At 39.9% G+C, this 21,406-nt stretch overlaps 1 protein-coding gene across 1 annotated transcript in view; it reads left to right on the top strand.

Moving 5' to 3' along the window:
* The window catches only part of KIF13A (kinesin family member 13A), a 207,987-nt gene that overhangs the window by 89,880 nt on the left and 96,701 nt on the right, over positions 1-21,406 (top strand). The window contains exon 4 of the mRNA XM_053668250.1: positions 18,863-18,923. Coding sequence (XP_053524225.1) covers positions 18,863-18,923 — 61 coding nt within the window. The remainder of the gene's footprint in view (positions 1-18,862; positions 18,924-21,406) is intronic.

Genomic DNA, 21,406 nt, shown 5'->3' with positions numbered 1-21,406 from the left:
AGCATGATCCATACACTTAAACTTGATTAGTGGGATTTTGTTAAAACTAAAAATGCTTGCTGTACAAAGGCATTGTTAAGAGAAGGAAAAGAAAGCCACAGACTTGGAGAAAATGTTTGTAAAACACATCTGATAAAGGGATGTTACCAAAACATACAAAGAACTCTTAAAACTCAACAGTAAGAAAATGAACTATCAAATTAAAAAATGGGAAGAAGACCTGAACAGCACCATCACCAAAGGAAATATGCAAATGGTGGATGCAGACATGAAAGTGTTCAACATTATATGTGATTAGGGAATTGCACATTACAATAATGAGATTTTACTCCACACCTGTTAGAATGACTGAAAAGCAAAAATCTGATACTACCAAAGCTGGTGAGGATGTGAAGTACACAAGTTCTCATTTCTTGCTGGTGATACTGAAATTGGAGTAGCCACTTTGGAGCACAGTTTTGACATTTCTCACAATGCTAAGCATATTATCGTATGACTGAGCAATCATGCTGCTAGGAATTTACACAAACGATGTCTGTCCACACACGGACCTGCAGGTTTGTGTTTGTGGCAGCTTCGCTCATAATTGCTCTAAATTGGAAGCAACTGAGATTTTCTTCAGTAAAGGAATGGATACACAGACTGGTACATTCCTCACTGGAGTATTGTATGAGCTGTCAAGCCTTGAAAGACATGGTGCCAGGGTTGGACCTTGATACCTTCAATTTCTCAAAACCCTATATTAAACAAAGCAGTGTCGCAGTTCAGGCTCCCTTTCAGAGGGTTAATCTGAAAGCAGAGCACAGAATGAGTTTGATTTGGTCAGTGGGGAGGATGGAGAGGGTATTCAGTAAAATGCGCCAGAAAAGCAGTCGTAGGGGCCTGCATGGGAGCGGTACCATGCGAAAAATTATCAAAACGTTGTGGAAATAAAGTACCTAGGACTGGGATGCTGACAGCATATAGGAGAAGAAAATATAGCTCAAGGAGTAAGACATGACTGAAGTTTGATTCTAAGTGACTGAAAATTCAGCAGGAACTAAAGAAGAAAGAGCTGGTTTGTTGCAGGGAGAAGCTGATGGGTTCAGTTTTAGGGTGGGTTGAATTGGAATTGCTGGCAAAGCATTTGATACAGATGCCCAATAAGGTTTTCAGTCTTTGCCCTAGAAAAGTCAGGTAAATTCTTGTTTATAAATTGTCTTTACTATATATTTGGATTTTCTTTTTGGTGTTACTTTTTGTAAATTTGGACTCCTAAGCAGAGAAACATTTATTTCAGTGTAGGCCAACTGCATGCTTTTTAATTCTCCCGCAGTAGCTTATTATGCAGTGTTACAGAGTGTGTTCTAATTCCCTTTTTTTGGAAAAGTAGCTTTTGAGAAACATGGAGATACCTTTTTTATGCCTCTTTAGTTTAGAAGAAAAAAAAACTGAGAACCTTTGTCGCATAATTTTCAGAGTTGATATGGGTGTGTTTTTCTTTACCAGTGTGACTATAGTTTTAAGTCCAAGGGTATTTGTCTTAGAAGTATTGCAAGTAGAGTGGGGGAAATTGCTTGTTAGTTTAGCTACCTTCTCATAACCTTTGGATTTTGGCAGGAGATAGTATAGAGGAAAAAGATGTGTGGAGAAGCACTAATTATGCTGTTATGTGTACTCTGTGGGAGAGAACAGGCAAATGTCCTTGGTCATGTTAGCTTTGGCTTCAGAAAGCCAGTTCCCGGTCTCCCAGATGGCAGCCAGAATGCCCAGAACGTTCTAGGACCCTTCACTTTTCATGCTTTTGTCACATCTGGCACAAGTTTCTTGCCTTCCTGCATAGCCACATTCAGTACATGTAGAGGACAACAAATAAATTCTTCCTCCTGTTTCCTTCTTCCCTACTTCAGTGTTTGAGCGCCTTCTGTGTGTGAAGTGAATACTAGAGCTGGACACTTCTCAACTCAGACCATTCTAACCCTGTTACATAAGACCAAAGAGACTGAGGCTTAAGGAGTGAATTGACCAAGACCAGCCAGTAGGAGAGGTTGGCTCCAGCCCTGTTTTTTCTGAATGCCAGTGTGGTACAGTCGTGAATACTTTCTGTTGTACCACATGGTTGTAAGGTCGTTTTTTGGTCGTTTTCTGCTTGGTGGGTTTTTGGGGGCAGAGACAGGAGAAAGAGGAAGAGTTTGTCCAAAATGTAAATACCTGCAAAATCACTTATTTAGGATTATATCCTTTTCTACTTAGTTGCCCATTTGTTTTCATGATCATTAACTTTAATATTTATAAGTCAGTGTATGATTTATTTGAACAATTTGACCTTGTTAATTAAATTTGCTTTTAATGTTTTGTTTATTTTATTTGCAAGTGAGGCTAGGCACTACCAAACATCAAGGTGTTTAATCCCTCAAAATCATGAGCAGAAGAAAATGACATTACAGCAAAAGAAAGCTGTTGCTTTTTGAACTTAGTATCATTTAAAAATTTTTTAAATTTCTTAGGGTGACTTTGGTTAATAAAATGAGTATACTTAGGTTTCAAGTATACAGTTCCATAATATATCACCTGTATATTGCATTGTGTGTTCACCACCCAAAGTCAAGTCTCCTTCTATCGCCATTTGTTTGACCCCTCCCCCTTTATCCTTTTCTACTCCCCCTCCCTTTGCTTTATGAATTTCTAAAAACTTAATTGGCTTCAAAAGTGATGAGTTCTAGACCCACACCGTCCAGGACAGCGGCCATCCAGCCACAGGAAGCTTTTGAGCCTGCGATATTAGGCTGGTCTGAAGTGTAATGTGTTGTAAGTAGAAAGTACACACCGGACATCAAAGATAAATATTTTGGCTATATTGGATTAAATAAAATATAATAGTAAAATCATTTTTAAATGTGTTTACAAAAACATTTTAAGTAACTAAGTTGGTCAGTATATGTCTGTTGGGCAGCACTGTTCCAGACCAACACATGGCTGAGTATGGAGCGTTTTTCAGCATCCATCCAGGGCTTTTGCCTGTATCCCTACCCAGTTAAATGCACCTGCTCTACTGCTGCCTCTGCATGTACACTTCGGCCTTTATATCCAGGTCCATGCATGATGCAGCTGCATGGACAGAATGGCACCATAGCCGCCCTGCAATAGCCGTCCTAGGAATAGTTTTCACTGTCCATTCAAATATCATTAATTAGACAAATATTAATTGAGAGCATTTGTGAAAAATATTGTGTGAGGAGTTTGTGGGGATCAAGTAGATCTTGCTTTCTAAAATTCATAATGTGTCAGGAGGATTAAATATATATGTAACACTAATGGAAAATAAATTATGATAAACCTCATTATTCATTGTTTCAGTACTTTGTGACTTCAGAGGAGGAAGGCTTTATAGCTTAAAGTGGGGCTAGAAGAGGGGCTTCAAGTATGTGTGGAGTTTCAAAAGGAAGAAATGTGGGATGGGAATCAAGGTGTATGTGAAGAACAGAAACAAATAGATGTTAGAGGAAAACTGTTTTTGACTCACAATAATTTTAACACCAAACATGTGGGGTTTTTTTCCACCAAGCAGTGCTGCTGTTCTCTATGGACACCAACTGGGTATCCTACAAGTCAGTTCATTTCTGACACTAACTACCCAGAGTTGTCACAGACTTCACAAGTAAAGAGCTCAGTCCCACAAGATTATCCTCACTTTGGACACTAATTATATGTAGTGGGTTCCCAGGTTACCCGCACCTCCAACTGACTTTGCTTCAAATCTGGGTTTCCCCTGACCCCTCCAATGGCTTTCAAAACTCAGAGAAACATGTACTTAGGTTTACTGGTTTATTATAAAGGGTACAGATGAACAACCGGATGATGTATGTAGAGGAAGGATCCCGAGCACAGAGTTTCTCTCTCTCGAGTTGAGGTGTGTTACCCTCCTAACACATTGTCATTTAGGAGTTTCTATGGAATTTTCATCATGTAGGCATTGATGAAAATCAGTGATTTTCTAACATAATTGATTGATAACTAACAGAATCTCTAACCCCTCTTCCTTTCCTGGAGAGTAGATGGAGTATGACTCAAAGTTCTAGGCTAGTCAAGGCTCATTCTTTCTGGCATCCAGCCCCCATCCTGAAGCTATTGAGGGTCCCCAGTGAGTCACCTCATTAGAACAAGGAAGGTTACTATCACTGGGGAAATTCCAGGGGACTTAGGAGCTCTAGGTCAAGGAAAAAAGATGCTCCTATTACTCAGGAACCAGAGATGAAGAACAACAATACGTTTCTTACTATGTTACAGATATCTTTAGAAGTACAAACTCTAGTTATAGAGTCCCTGAAAGGAAGTTGTGTTATAAAAAAACTAGGAAAGTAGGTAGCTTATAGAGGGTTGGGAACCTTGACATTCATCTGGTAGACTATGAAGAATCATTTTGGATTTTTGTATAAAAAGGTTACATGATCAAGACTGTACATTCAAGCCTTTAATCTGGCTTCAGGATGTATGGTAAATTGTGAGTGCAGAATATAGGGTAGGTAGCAATCTAGGTTTACTTTATAATAACCACTGTGTTTGTTTGCCAGCTTATGCTAGGTGATACAGCAGTAACAGCCTTAGAAGTTCAATAGCTTGAGACAAACCAGGTTTACTTCTCTGTTGTCCCATGTCAGCAGAGAGCAGCTGTGGTTCTGTATCATGGGCCTTCAATCTAGGCTCCAATCAGAAGGAATTGTGCCTGTCTGGGACTTGCTGTTATTATGACAGAGGGGCCCTGGCTGGTGTGGCCCCATGGATTGAGTACCAGCCTGTGAATCAAAGGGCCACTGGTTTGATTCGCAGTCAGGGCACATACCTCAGTTGCAGGCCAGGTCCCCGGTGGGAGGCACATGGGAGGTAACCATACATTATGACTGAGGGGATAAAAAAGCAAACCATGCAATGGCCTATTAAAGCTGCTGCCCTGAACTGGCATATATCTGTTTGTCCACATTTAATTGGCCAATGCAGGTCATGTGGCCAAACCTGATGTCAGTTGGGTCAGGAATTATTCTTCCTGCTAGAGGCCTGACAGTCTCATAGTCAAGGACATGTAATCTGCTTACAGGGAAGGCAGTGAGTAATTTGGGACAATATTACTATATAATATACTTTGTCATTCTAAATCACATTTGTAAAAAAATGCCAAAGAAACAAAAAAAGATCCTTTGAAACATCGAGCCGCATGTTTCTACTTGAAAATTCTGCAGGCTTCACCCTTCTCCCTTCGCCTTCTCCCTGGCTTGGTGCAGAGCCAGGCGTCCCCTCTGTAGTCGTGTGCATCTGGATGCCAAAGATGTAGCTGACGGGGGACCCTGTCACATACAGTTTCATGGGTTATAGGCCCCAGATAAAAAAGGGATCCATCTCCCTTGCCTCTTGGCACTGATCCATCTCCAAATCCAGAACAGTGAACGCCTACTAGACAAGGCAGAGTGAAATGAAGCCCCCTTGGGCCCCCACCTCCTTGCCCCAGGCTAGGGTCATTCCCAGCAGAGTGATTCTGTCACCTTTCCAGTTTGATCTGACTGCACAATAAACTTTTGCAACCCCTGAGCCCCCTCCAGTCCTTCTCACTGATAACCTGCAGCCTTGGAGTCAACCCAGCCGCTGTGCTGCACCGCTGGGGTGGGGGTGACAGGTAGATGAGGGGAGGTATTGGTCTGGAGGTTCTGAAACAGACTCAGAAGTCACTTATGATGGGTGATGTCAAGGTGACTCAAATGCAGTCTGGATTTTTTTTCCTTTTTAATGAGCAACAATGATCCTTTGTTAGGGACAGCAGATAGCATCCTGTGGTACATGATTAAACATTTACAGCTTGTTGTTTGGGCTGTTTTCATTGAAGAAGAACTATTCAGTGTTTAAGAACATACAACTTACCTTTTGAATGTGTCATTGGAGAAGTTGTCTGGTTGACTGGTTTTGGGGGAAAGAAATAATTAGAACTTGAAAGAACCAGAAATGTCACAGATTGTGCATTTGTGACACCCCCACCCCTCTCCCCTCAGTAAGCGTGAAGCACATTTTAAAACTGAATGGTAAAGGGGACTTCTGGCCAGGATGGAGGCATAGGTGGAAACATTGTGCCTCCTTCCACAGACAAAATTAAGGACAACAAAGATTTAGAAACAAAAACACAACCAGAACAGACAGAAAATTGAACTGTACTGAAGTCCAACAACCATTCATCCAGACTGGTAAGAGGGGCGGAGTCGGTGGCCTGCAGAGAGGGGTCACAACAGGAAAAGGCGGTGGCTGCAGACCCAGCCATGGGGCGACAACGAGCAGAGCCAGTGAGGCACGCAAGGCAGTTGCCTGACCTTGGCCACACATTCACATGCAGATAAACCAGGCAAAAAAGGGGCAGTGGGAGAAACTGTGCAACCCAGGGCCCCAGTGCCAGGAAATAAAGCCTAAAAGCACTGATTCAAAACACTTGTCAGGGTGGAGGCCCAGGGAGAGACTCCCAGCCTCACAGGAGAATTCGTTGGAGAGACCCACAGAGTCCTAGAACATACACAGGCCCACCCACCCAGAACCAGCACCAGAAGGGCCCAGTTTGCTCATGGGAAGCAGCAGAGGGGACTGAAATCCAAGAGAAAATGGAACAAGCACCATTGTTCCCTCTCTGACACCACCTTCACATACAATGTCACAACCCAGCACCTGGGTTACTCCACCCTGGTGAACATCTAAGGCTCCGCCCCTCACTACGTAACAGGTGAGACCACCCCCCAAAAAAGTGTGGGGGGGGGGCTCAAACAGAAGAACAGATCAAAGCCCCAGAGTCAGTACTTTTAAGCAACCAAGAGATAGCCAACCTATCAGATGCACAGTTCAAAACATTGGTGATCAGGATGCTCATAGAACTGGTTGATTTTGGTCACAAATTAGATGAAAAAATGAAGGTTGCACTAAGTAAAATGAAGCAAAATGCACAGGGAACCAACAGTGATGGAAAGAAAACTGGGACTCAAATCAATGGAATGGACCAAAAGGAAGAAAGAAACAACCAAAAAGAAAAGAATGAAGAAATAAGAATTCAAAAAAATGAGAGGCTTAGGAACCTCCAGGACATCTTTAAACGTTCCAACATCTGAATTACAGGGGTACCAGAAGGGAAAGAGGAAGAGCAACAATTGGAAAAGTTATTGGAACAAAGAATAAAGGAGAATTTCCCCAATCTGGCAAAGGAAATAGACTTCCAGGAAATCCAGGAAGTTCAGAGAGTCCCAAAGAAGATGGACCCAAGCAAGCACACACCAAGGCACATCATAATTACATTAGCCAAGATTAAAGATAAGGACAGAATCTTAAAAGCAGCAAGAGAAAAGGAGACAGTTAACCTACAAAGGAGTTCCCATCAGACTGTCAGCTGATTTCTCAAAAGAGACCTTGCAGGCAAGAAGGGGCTGGAAAGAAGTATTCTAAGTCATGAAATCCAAAAACCTACATCCAAGATTGCTCTATCCAGCTAAGCTTTCATTTAGAATGGAAGGGAAGATAAAGTGTTCTCAGGTAAGGTCAAGTTCAAAGAGTGCATCGTCACCAATCCCTTATTATATGATATGTTAAAGGGACTTATCTAAGAAAAAGAAGATACAGAATATGAACAGTGAAAGGACAGCAAACTCACAGTTATTAACAATGACACCTAGAACAAAAGCAAACTAAGAGGACAGCTAGAACAGGAGTGGAGCCACAGAAATGGAGATCACATGGAGGGTTAGCAACAGGGGAGTGGGAGGAGGAGAAGGGGGGAGAAGGTACAGAGAATAAGTAGCATAGACAGTGGGGAGAAAATAGGGGCAGGGCAAGAGTAGTGTGGGAAATGTAGAAGCTAAAGAACTTATGACCCATGGACATGAACTAAAGCAAAGGAATGTGGGTGAGGGGGGTGTGCAGGTGGAGGGAAATGAAGGGGGGGGGAATGGGTCAACTGTAATGGCATAATCAATAAAATATATTATAAAAAACACTGGTAAAGGATTAAATGTGAAAGGAATGGAGTATTTGAAAGAGTTGGAGTTGAGTGAGTGCTAAATAGAAGCTCTGTGTTCTGTCATACTGTTGGTCTCAGATTTGGTAGAACTACTTCCTATTTTAAAAGATTTGAAACTCTGGTTGGTTTTTAGGGAACTTTTCCTTTTTATTGCCTTTTTCCACAGGACTGTTAATATTCAAACTTACTTTCAGCTCTATATTCAAAGGAAGATCAAGCCTGGTTATTTCTTCCTTTAACATCTTATATTTATTTGTTCTTGTAGTAGTAGTTGGGAGTCTTTTCAGCTAAAGTGAGAGGAACTAAACCGTAAGATAAATGACTCTGGGATATTTCAAAGAAATCACAGATAGGAAGTGACTGGGGTTCAAATACAATCACTTCTTATCTCCCCATCTTCTGTTTCTATTCTCATGTGTGTCCCTTTCATTTCTCTCTCATTGCAGTCCAGCTTTGTCTGCTTCTCTGGTCCACATGCTTAGAAACATGGCCTCAACATGTCCCAGGTTTTATAGCATCAGTTGTTAAAGAAAGACTCATTTGACTTCCTTGGTCCCTAATCTAAAAATTCCATCAGACCCTTGGGAACAGTTTAACTGTGGTCAAGAGATTATGGACTGTTAATTGTCCAACTTGAGCCCCTGTGTGCATGTTCCCTACCCGCTCACCTGAACAGTCATACATATAATATGCAAGGTCTGTCCTGAAAAAGTCCAGCCATTGTTAATCTAGCGAGAACAGTTTGTGCAACATCGATGTAACCTGGCAGCCAAGGAGAGTGGACTGGAATGTGCATGTGTGAATAATGACGACTTCACTGTACTGTTCAGTGGGGGTGGTAGATGTTGTTGAGTGAGCATGAGTACTGTGTGGCTGTTGCATTCAAAATGACTGAGTGAGCAGGCAGTGAGTAAATACCTTTCATTCTACAATATATGTAAATGAAGTCATTCTGATGTATCCTTGGGCTTATACTGTGCTGTATGTCAGTTATATCTCAGTAAATCTTGGGGGGGGAAGAAAAGGTAAATGAATGCAAAGAAGAATTAGTTGTTGGAAGAGACACTTCTCCATGTGCCCTTAGAAAGTGGAACTGCAATTCAGAGTAGTACTTTCCACAGCACAGCTGTTTCCTACAACAGACTGTGAATTCCCTGAGATCAGGAACAATGCCGTATTGCTCGTGGATGCTATTGGCTTGCTTGCTTTGTGTCTTTAATATACTTTGACATCTTCACAGTCAGGCAATATTAACTGTAACTTAAGGCATTGTTTGGTATGCCATATATATAGCCATACATAAAGGAAAAGATTAATTACATTGTATATATCCATGTATATAACCATATATGGATATGTATATACACACACACAGACACATATATCATGTTTGTGTGTATAGCTGTATATAAAGGAGATGATTAATTACATTGTAAAAAGACAGCAGTTACTTGACAGCTTTTTAAATGGATGGGTGGTGTCTTATCAGTAGAACTCACCAGCAATAGGGGTGGTACTCTGGCACTCCTTCTCTGGTGCCCAGGAGCAGAGGTTCGCAGGCACAGGCTGGAGTTGGGCTGGCACAGCAGTACCGGCTCCGACACATAGCCGTGGTGAAGACACTCCCGGTGATCAGACAGGCTTTTGGTGCTGGCTATCCTTTCACTTCCAGTCTAGCTTCTCCAAGAGGAATGAAGTTTAACTCTTTTTTTTTTTAGAACTGTTTTTGTATCTGATGATAGGAGGAAGCAATGAAAGAGACAAAAGTGTTGAAGCTTAGCATCTAAGAATAAGATAATCAAAAATATGAACAGTAAAATGACAGCAAAGTCACAACTATCAACAACTGAACCTAAAAACAAAACAAAACAAAAACAAACTAAGCAAACAACTCTAGCACAGGAATAGAATCACAGAAATGGAGATCATGTGGAGGGTTATCAGTGGGTAGAGCGAGGGGTAGAAAGGGAGAAAGGATACAGGGAATAAGAGTTAACATAAATTTTGTAGGTACAAAATAGACAGGAAGAGGTTAAAAATAGTATAGAAGATAGCCAGACTTCCGCCAAGATGGAGGGATAGGTGGAGACGTCGTGCTTCCTCACACAACCAAGTTTAGAAACAACTAAATATTAGCAACAGAAAACACAGCCAGAACACAGAAAATTGAACTTTTTGGAAGTCTGATAACAACAAATTCTTTAGCTTGACCAGTAAGAGGGGCGAAACCAGCAGCTGGCAGAGTGGCCTTGCACAGGAAAACTCGGTCAGACGGACTCGGGCGCGTGGAATCCAGGCGCAGGGTTGGACCTGGTGGGCAACTCAGCAAGCAATTGCGGGGAAACATCGAGGGAGCAGGGCTGCGGGTTAACTGTGGTCGCGCATTGGTGTGTGGATAGACAAGCGAGGGAGTGGGCGATTGAACAAGAGCCAGCAGGCCCCAGTGGCGAGCTGTGAAGGGCGCCGCCATTTCCCCGCACCGACCCTGCCTCCACATACAGCGTCATAACCCAGTGAACTAAGTGGCCCTGCCCTGGTGAACCACCTAAGGCTCTGCTCCTCACCCAGTGGCTTGAAACAGCAGAGGGGGCCGCCATTTCCCCGCTCTGACCACGCCCCCACATATAGCGTCACAACCCAGTGACCTGGGAGTCCAGGGCTCCACTCCTCACACTTAAAAGGTGCGAACAGACCAAAAATGGCTCAAGAAGATCTCAAAGCCCCAGAGCCTATAAATCTAAGCGATGAAGAAATAGCAAAACTCTCAGATGCACAGTTTAAAACACTGGTGATCAGGATCCTCACAGAACTGGTTGATTATAGCCACCAATTAGATAAACATATGAAGGCAAAACTAATTGAAATGAATGGAGTTGCACAGGACACCAATAGCGATGAAAAGGAAACTGGGACTCAGATCAATGGAGTGGACCAGAAGAAAGCAAATAATGGCCAAACAGAAAAGAGTGAAGAAGCAAGAATTCAAAAAAATGAGGAGAGTCTTAGGAACCTCTAGGACATCTTTAAACGCTCCAACATCTGAATTATAGGGGTACCAGAAGGGGGAAAGGCACAGCCACGAGTGGAAAACTTATTTGAACAAATAATAAAGGAGAATTTCCCCAGTCTGGCAAAGGAAATAGACTTCCAGGAAATCCAGGAAGCTCAGAGAGTCCCAAAGAAGTTAGACCCAAGAAGAAACACACCAAGGCACATCATAATTACATTAACCAAGGTTAAAATGAAGGAGAGAATCCTAGAAGCAACAAGAGATAAGGGGACAGTCACCTACAAAGGAGTCCCCATCAGACTGTCAGCTGATTTCTCAAAAGAGACCTCACAGGCAAGAAGGGGCTGGAAAGAAGTATTCCAAGTCATGAAATCCAAAGACCTACAACCAAGATTGCTCTATCCAGCAAAACTTTCATTTAGAATGGAAGGACAGATAAAGTGCTTCTCAGATAAGATCAAATTGAAGGAGTTCATCATCACCAAGCACTTATTATATGAAATGTTAAGGGGACTTATCTAAGAAAAAGAAGTTAAAAAAAACATGAACAGTGAAAGGACAGCAAACTCACAGTTATTAACAACAACACCTAAAACAAAAGCAAACTAAGAGGACAGCTAGATCAGGAGTGGAAACATAGAAATGAAGATCTCAAGGAGGGTTAGCAACAGGGGAGTGGGAGGAGGAGAAGGGGGGGAGAAGGTACAGAAAATAAGTAGCATAGACAGTAGATAGAAAATAGATGGACGGCAAGAATAGTATGGGAAATATAGAATCTAAAGAACTTGAGACACATGGTCATAAACTGAAGGGGGGGAATGGTGGGGATGGGGGTGTAGGGTGGATGGGAATGAAGGGGGGAATAGAACAACTGTAATGGCATAATCAATAAAAAATAAATTTAAAAAATAGTATAGAAAATAGAGAAGCTAAAGAATTTATATGTATGACCCATGGACATGAACTGGGGTGGGAGGGAATGCTGGTGGAAGGGGTGGTGCAGGGAGAGGGAGAATTAAGGGGAGAATAAAATGGGACAACTCTAGTAGCATAATCAAAATATAAAAAAAGGAAAGTTTTAACATGACATGAAATATACTTAAAATTTTTTTTTGGTTTGACTTAATTCTCATAACAGTATGGTGAGGTGTGAATAAATTTGGCATGTGTCTTTTCTATAAATTGTACTCTCAAATCGACAAAGTTGAAAGTAACCACAAAACTGGACACTGGCAAGCCAATATTTATAAAATTGGAGAAATGGGGATTTGTGGAGGGATCTTGGACTCAGTTTTCAAAGTAAAGAGTAGCTGGACCAGGCTGTTAGGAGCAGCTGGGTCTGCAGATGTGAACAGTAGATTAATTGTGCAAAGAGAGTAGGATGACAGTATAGAATGAGAGGAGAGAGACACACTCCTTTATGCAAACAAAGCAAGTTCTCATAGAGTGGGTCTTCCCCCCACAAACCCTTTGATTCTGGATTTGGGAGCTAGGAAGTAGTGCGTTTTGCATTGATGCTTTTGACACAGAACTCAACGAACTGTAGCAACTCTTCTGCTCATGGCCACGTGGACCCTTTTTGCCTTTTCTCATTTCCCTATTTGATTTAGCAAATACTGAGCACCTATTGACTATGTCTATAGCTGTGGGGAATAAAGAAATAAATTATCACAGTCCCTGGCTCAGGAAACCTCCCAGCTTGCTGAGAATATAAAGCACTTAGGATGGGGTCTGGTACATAGTAATAAATACTCTGTAGGTGGTAGCTGTACTATTAACTAGAGAGGAACCCATGAGTAGGTACTGTTACACTGATAACAGTGGCTGCTATATACTGAATTACTACTATGCACCCAGCATTGTGGTAACAGACTTTTTTTTAATTCCCACAGTCCTAATTTAATGTAAAATTGCAGTTATTTAAGTAGAGTATGTATTAGAGAGCTGGAGCCTATCAAGTAAAGTAACATAGAAGGGGGATAAATGTGGAGAAGAGGATGAGGAAACACTGGAGAAGGTGACATTTAGGCAGGTCTTAAAGGATGATTCGTAGCTCAGTGGGCAGGGAAGTGAGGAGAGGGAGGGAATTGCAGGAAGGAGGGATTCCCTCTAATGTCGACAACTTCTCCCCCCACCCTACCCTGTCTGGACTTCCCACTGTGCTTAATGCACCCAGAGGATTTCTTGGTCATTGGTGGAAGCTCTCAGAGCTGAAGGGATGGCTGACTCTTAACATAATTTATAGAAAAATATGGGAGCTTTCTCCTCTCTTTTTCAGGAAAAGAGTGAGAACTCAATGAACACAAAAAGTGTCTGAAGGATGACACCAGTCTTGTCACTTCCACAGGTGAAGTGAAAAGGGAGATGTTGACAAAAGTACTGTTGTGTTATCTACTCTATTGCAGTGCTGCAGAGGAAACATATGTGAAAACAGAGTTTTACAAGAGCATTTAATTAAAAGGTAGTTCATCAAGATGCTGCTTTAAAAATACACTCTTAGAGTATTTTTGTTTGGCAGAATTGTGGACAATAGTAACATTGAGAAAACCAAGGTCTTGTTCTCTAAGAATTAATGATATAGCAGAACAAAAAAAACCTCTCTGTCTGTTTGTCTGTCTGTCTTTCTCTCTCTCTCTCTCTCTCTCTCTCTCTCACACACACACACACACACACAAAATCACAATGTAAAATATACAAATTTAAGTCTTACAAAATATAAGTCAGACAAATATAAAATTCAGAATAATAAGAAATAGTGTCCTTAACAAAGGTTTCATAAGGGAGTGACATTTGAGATGATGTTGAAAGGTTTTAATAAGGAGAAATTGAAAGGGAGCAGGCTTTGACTCACTTTGCAAAAAATCCTCATATCAGTCATTTCCTGAGCAGGCTCAGGGAAGTATTTCTTTGTATAAAATTAAATTCTCTAGAGAGTAGTACTGGGTTAATCACTTTCTTCCTGGAGAAAGGCTGTGAGAGGTGTTCAAATGATTTTGAAAGATATGTACTTTTTTATATTCAAGAATCATTGTTTCATGCCTGTCTTTTCAACTAGACCATAAGCAACTAGAGGACCAAAAAAATATGCCTAATACATATTTGAGTTCCCTAAGATACCTAAAACTGAGAAAAGTGGAAAATAAGTATTTGTGGATTGCTTTCTGGATTAAATATTTTACAATTAGGTAACATATGAGAGAAAGCTTGCAAGTAGAAAAGAATGAAAAGGAAGGATACACAGGTAATGCAGTTGTTAGTACCTTTACATTTGGTTTGTATAGGTCAGGAAAATGACTACCAGGTCACATTTCTTAGAACCCTGATGCCTTCTGGTTCTTCAAGATTCTTTCTTTCTACCTTTTTTTTTTTTATTGTAAATTGAATCTTGCTGAAATGCCATCAGATTGGACTGTCAGATAAGAGTGGAGTCTGATTGTGCTGTATCCTGCTCCGAAGTGCTGGAATGCCTTCACCTCAACGTATATCACTCAACACACTTGTCTTATGAAAATCAACCTGTAGTCACTTTACTAGCTGTTCAGTGGTTCACAAAGATACAAAGCTAACATTTTTAGGAGAGTGATGAAGGTAGAGCAGATATGGACCACAAGCTGAAGGGAGTTAAATGCTGGTATGAATTTTACAAATTGCAAAGGAAGAGGAAGGAGTGGGATTCTGAGAAGGTGGAGTAACATTTTATTGAAAACAAGATAATGCCTTTCAGATTTTAAAGACAACTGGGGAACATCTGTACTTTTGGCTCTTTTTCTAGGTGAAAGCACTTGGCAATGTATGGATGCCTTTACAAATAAAGGTCTCACAGTGTTAACTGGCATTGACGAAATAGGAAATTTACACATGATTTCCAAATTTGATTTATTTTGCTACTCAGTTGTATGCATTAAGAAATCCCATACCTCCTATATTTCAGTTAAGATACCAGTGACTCCATAATGAATATATGAAATAAGAATTGAGGAATTCTTATGAAATGAGTTAGAAATCATATTTAACCTATTTATCTAATATGATATGACCACTTCTTTTTATGTGAAGTGGTCAGTTTCCAAGGAATAACAATCAAGAAAGTAGTTTTGTTAGCTTGTTTGAAATATCAGTGGATTTTGTATTGGAAAGCCAAAACTTATGTAAAACCTAAGATAATCATACTCCCTTTTGTTATAAACCTTTTGTGATTAAATTATAAGTAAATGTTTGTCCATGAAAAGAAAGAATATTTTGTGAATAGCTTATAGTATGAACAAGACTGCAAGGAAAATGAGAGGACAAAGAAATTGTTTTAAACTTCTTTGAAACTCTTAGTAACAGTCATAATTAAAATTATCCTAGCAGTAGTCAAACAAATAATTGTTTTAATTTCTGTGCAAACGACATTACACATGATGTAGCCGTACTTCTTTATCCGCATGAACCAGGAATTTGGTGCTGAAGAGGACTCCAGTGCCCATCTTGTGACCAGATCTGCATTTAACTGCTGAAGGGACCAAGTTCCCCCAAAACATGCATCTGAAAGTAATGAAACATCTGAAAATATATCTTGACAATTTGAATCTCTGCTTATTCATAATAGTTCTCATATCCATTCTGTGTTCTTGTCTGCATTCCAACTCCTTTTGCTTGTACTATGTTTACTTATTGAAGAAACATTATGTATAGCAGTTGCTCTGTGTGAGGTACTGACCCAGGTACTATGAGGTGCATGAACTGAAGTTCCTGCCCCCAGTGGGTTCACTTTTAGAGTGGAGGTGAGACCCACACTGAACAACATGTGAACTAGTGCCACGTGAGCTATGGAGTGCTGTCAGTTTTCATAGAAGGGGCGATCAGTTGTGGCATGCATTAAAGAAATAATTATAACAATTTTTCTATTCACTTGCTTTTGAATTTTTAGGGAACCCCCTCAGATTTCTGGGCTTCAGCTTTCTTACTGGTAAATGTTTAGTAAAATAATAACCATGACTGGCTTGAGGGATGAGCATTCTAAAATGCCTGTGATCAAAGGGTTTGAAATATGAGACATAATTCAGCTCAGGGAGAGGCTGGTATTTGACAAGCAAAGAACAGTTGTATCAAGTATCTACCAGTACTGTCAGGGCCCCTTTCTTCTCTGCTGCGTTTTAACATTTGTCTGAATTTTAGGGAGAAAACAGTTAAAATGTTTTCTTTATCTATGAACAAAAACAGCCTTAAACTATTAATTGTTTGCTTGCTAAAAATGGCACAAAATTTTGGAATAATTATCACTGAGAGTTGGACCTTAATTTGGGATGGATTTCAGTTTATTTTAAGTAGCATTACTGGGAATATAAATCTCTAGCTTTTTCACCTTGTATATAAAATGGCAAGCTGTAAAAGTAAGTTTTAGCTAGGTGTGAAAATTAACATACAGAAAATAAATGATTATTTCATTGATAGAGCCACTACTAAGAGGAGTTCATTGAGACTCTAGAGCAGGAGTGTCCAACCTGCAGCCTGTGGGCTGCATGTGGCTCAGGACGGCCGTGAATGCGGCCCAACACAAAATTGTAAATTTACTTAAAATATTTTAAGGTTTTTTTTGTAATTGTGTATCTCAGTGTATTAACATGTGGCTCAAGACACCTCTTCTTCTACTTTGGCGTAGAGATGTCAAAAGGTTGGACACCCCTACTAGAAGAAAATTATAAAGACACATAAAAATTGGAAAATAGCCTCTTTTGGCCATTTAAAGTAAGGAGAGTTGACTTAGGTTAAAAGGAAAGGAAAATGTCCTGGGAATGAACATTAAGTATAATAAGATGCCATTAAAAGGAGGTTGTGAAATCTCCTTTTCTGGAAATGTTTAAAAACAAGACAGATCTTCATCTCTCAGGAAAAGTGTTGAAGTTCAGTTCTGCCTGGAGGCAGGATGATTAACTGGGTTATGCCTGTGTGGTCTCTCAAGTCATTGGAACAGCCCTCTGAATGCAGTAAATGTTCCGCACTCTGTTGGCTGAAACTATTGTTTGATAGCTGTTCATTTTAGCCTTGTTTATTGTAAGGCCAGGATGAATGTTTGCATAAGTCACAAAATTGAATTTGGACTTGAGATTGATGATGTAAGTTGTGTGCATACTTGAATCAGTTTTAAAAGCATTAAAGTATAGATAGCACTGAAATTATTGAGAGCATAACTTAATCTTTTGATGATGAAGATAGTACCTGCTTTCATGTAAGGTCTCAATGCCATTAATCATACAGTAAATAATTTTAAAGCAATTACTATGAACACTGAAGAATACAAATACAAATCAAGTATGATTCCTGATCTCAAGGAACTTAGTTTACCAGTGGAGATAAAACACAGGATTAGTGAAAAGTACAGTAATTGGTAAAGGTGTCTCTCTCTCTCTCTCTCTCTCTCTCTCTCTCTCTCTCTCTCTCACACACACACACACACACACACACACACACACACACACATGATTGTACAGTGTTGTGAGAGTTTGGAGAAGGGAAAGCTAATTCCTTTGGGTTGCACCAAGGGATTCTTACTAGAAGAAAAGTATGTTGCATTGGGCCTTAAGGAGTATGAAGCATTTTGAAGGGTGGAAATGAAGGGAACACCAGTGGAGGTGGGATTGTGACTCTAAGGTGCTGACAAGTTTAGTTGAAACATAAAGAAGTTGGGAGACATAAGCTGGAAAGGTCTCATTGTGGCCAGTCTCAAATGCCAGGTCAAAAAGATTGGGTTCTGTTTGTTCAGTGCTTAAGATCCCTTGGAAATGATTAGGCATTAAAGATTCCCTGTCCTTGGGAGGTTTGTAATTTGCTGTGTGTACTACCAGAGGGCAGGGGGCATGGAGGGAGGCTGTAAAACAGAGCCCAGGAAAGTAGCTGCTGAGTCACCTGGGCCAGAGATAGCTAGGAGGTTGGTGTATTGAGAAGCACTAGTTTCAAGGCATATTGACAAGTGTTACTCAAGAAAGGATCTCCTCACCAAAATTAGTTGGAAAAATAAAAAGTTAATTAAATAGATTTATTTGCTGGAGGAGTTTTCAGAACCTTACATATTGAGAATCTCAAATAGGGCAAAATGTACATGATTTCTAACATGGCTTAGTCTTCTTTCTATGGACTGTCTCATGCAACTGCTATATCTTGGAGCACACTTTAGGGAATGTTGCCCTATGCATTTGATAATGATGGCCGTAACATGAGTGGCGGTCGTATGCATGGAAAACAACGATTAGATGAGGGTCCTGAGGAAGGTAACATCAGTCATTTCTCAAAACAGTAGGCATTCAGTAACTATACAAAAAAATTAATGCATGCAAGAGTGAATTACTGATTTATTAACAACGCTGGGTCCAAGACTGCATGCTGAAACAGAAGAGGAGATGGTGTCCAAGGTGACAGCGTGGGGAGCTTTGAGCTTTGGCTGTGCTAGAAATGGTAGTGTCATGGAAAGTTAGAAGAAATTGGTTTAAATGAAAGTTGATTGCTTTAGTGTTTCTTAAGCTGTGGGAGATCCAGCCAGAAACTGTTGATTTGGCAGAGGAGTCATTATTTTTTCTCACTAAATGTATAATTTTTTAAAAAATTGGTTAAGATATGTGCTTGTTTGAATTCTGGATAAGTAGCAGTTTTCATGTATAGCTTAGTCTAGTACTAGAGGATAACCAGCAGTTTAGTCAAAGAGAAACTTCAGGGTTAATAAAGCATCAAACCTATGGAGGTTTTTAAAATATCAGGCAGTATCAGGCATCCTCACCTTCATCAGGGATTTTTTTTATTTTTTGCAGTCTGATTTACTCATAGAAGTCAATGAATTTTTAAGTTTAATATTTTGTTCTTTTATTCAGGTATTTGCCTTCGATTATTGCTTTTGGTCCATGGATGAATCTAACACTACAAAATATGCTGGTAAGTGGCTCTCTTTCTGGGGTTGATGGTTGGGCCTCTGGCCTCTTCTTACATTACATCTACTTTCTTTAATTATTCTGGCATTCTGTTTTCCCCATAAAATTCACACTCATTCTTTCCAATCTAGTGCATGTGCTTAGAAGTTAGTAAGATTTTATTTTAGCTCAGCCACTGGGTGCTGAGAAGTCGTGGACAGGTTTCAACCCCTAACGCAACCTCATTAAGCTTTAGGTTCTTCACATATAAAGGGGATATTAGTATCTTCAGACATGCCCCAAGGATTAGAGATAATGGGGAACCATCTCAACTTATAAATGGCAGCTGTTGTGATTGTCACATAAGAGGAGATTTAATGTACCGTGCCTTTCCTTGTCATTAATTTTCAGGGATTGCATGGCTCCGTTTATATAAGCAAAGCACAGGTGCTATTGGTTTCCAGCCCTCCCTTTACGTCCTGAGCATTCTAAAGCAGTCACTGGTGATATAACTAAAACACACTTTCCTCAGGGAAACACTGTCTCCTTGCCCCACATTTTGCTGGTGTTTGTTTCTTGAGGCATTTTATCCCCTATTCTTTCGGACACAAATGACTGCTAATTTTATTATTATTTGTGATCCTAGGTGACTAACCTTTCCTAGGAGTTAATCACAATTGCTTTAGCTTAAGAGCAAAGCATTTGTTTAAATGGAGGGAATCTTTGATTCCTTTCCTTCTGACTGTGTCCCCATTTTCTTGGATATATAGTGTTAATGAGTGTTTTCTCCTTATTTCTTCTTACAAGAATATCAGCTGAATGACTTTCCCATTTACTTAAAAAAAGAAAGAAAAGAAAAACAGTGAGGAAATGATGGAGAGGATGTAGGTCTTAAAGGATTAGAAAGCAAAAGAAAGTTGCTTGCTTGTAGGGAATTTTATTGACAGCCTTTTCCTTGCCGGGTAAAGCAGATTCGCTGAGAAATTATTTGGTATATATTTTTCACAAGTTAGCAATCTTGAACTCGGAAAATTCCTTTAGTTGGTCACATTGGATAAATTAGTCTTTCTTTCCGAACATCAGTTTCATGACTTCAGCAGTGTATTTTATTAATGTGAGTAAATAGTTCTTAATGTTTTGTCTTTTTATTTGTCCTTTGGGACTTTAGATAACAAATTCTACAGAGTCCGTATCCCTGAAACCTATGTAATTTTATTAACCAATGTCACCTCAATAAATTCAATAAAATAAGTAAATTAATAATACATACATACAAACATACTACAGAGTCGAGAACAGTCTGCCTTGATTGTTAGCACTGTGTGTATTTGGGTTGGGTGTGTCCTTATGGATTTAAATAAAGAACAGAAGTATAACATTTCCTATTGTAACAGAAACAAATGAGGACAAATACTATGGCTATACAAAGCCCAATCTCTCACCCTGTTCAACTGATATGATTCAGGATATAGTCAGATATGTCTTTTGGAATTAGAATTTTTCTCATTCAGTTCTCAAATACTTTCATGGACTGCTCATCACTTATAATCTCTACTTCTTAGATGACATTTAAGGTCCTTTATTATATAGCCGTTGTCTACCTTCCCCACCTTCTACTCCATGACTCCCCACCACCCATTCTGTGCCCCAGTCCAGTGTTATTGTTTGTTCTTCTTATAGAACCCAGGCAGCCAGAATAGTTTCTTATGTATTCATGAGTCCTTCACTGTGTGTGCAGCCCAGGAAGCCTTTGAGAAATTAAAAATTAACTTGGAAAACAAAAGAATTCATAACAACAGTAAACATTTGAGGTAATATTTAGTTAAGCTTTAAATTTTACAGATTATAACTCCTAGGGAAAAACCCTGGAAAAGCAAAATCTGGAAAGACTGCAGTTGCCTGGGAAGGTATCATAGAGGAGGGGTGTCTGAAACTGGACATAGAAGTTTAGCATAGGTTTAACCAAAGGGCAGTACAGATAAGAGGAAGCAGCATGAAGGGGAGCATATGGACTCAGAAGTGAAACCTGGATTTTAACTTCTGTTCAGCATAGTATTGGAAGTCCTAGCCACAGTGATCAGACAAGAAAAGGAAATAAAAGGCATCCAAATTGGAAAGGAGGAAGCAAAACTGTCATTGTTTGCAGGTGGCATGATAGTATACACAGAAAAACCTATAGACTCCACCAAAAAAACTGCTTGACCTAATATGTGAATTTGGCAAAGCAGCAGGATACAAAGTCAATATTCCGAAATCAAAGACATTTTTGTATACCAACAATGAAATATCAGAAACAGAATCGGGAAAAAAATCCCATTTGTTACAGAAGCAAGAAAAATAAAGTACCTAGGAATCAACCTAACCAAGGCGGTAAAAGACCTATACTCAGAAAACGATACAACATTGAAGAAAGAAATTAAGGAAGACACAAACAAATGGAAGTATGTACCATGCTCATGAATTAGAAGAATTAACATAATCAAAATGTCCATACTACCCAAAGCAATT

This window comes from Artibeus jamaicensis, unplaced genomic scaffold (assembly GCF_021234435.1).
Source record: "Artibeus jamaicensis isolate MK-2021 breed Jamaican fruit bat unplaced genomic scaffold, CSHL_Jam_final contig_482, whole genome shotgun sequence".
In the NCBI taxonomy this organism is placed as follows: domain Eukaryota; kingdom Metazoa; phylum Chordata; class Mammalia; order Chiroptera; family Phyllostomidae; genus Artibeus; species Artibeus jamaicensis.
The sequence above is the reverse complement of the archived record's forward strand: the minus strand, read 5'-3'. Positions and strand labels throughout refer to the sequence as shown.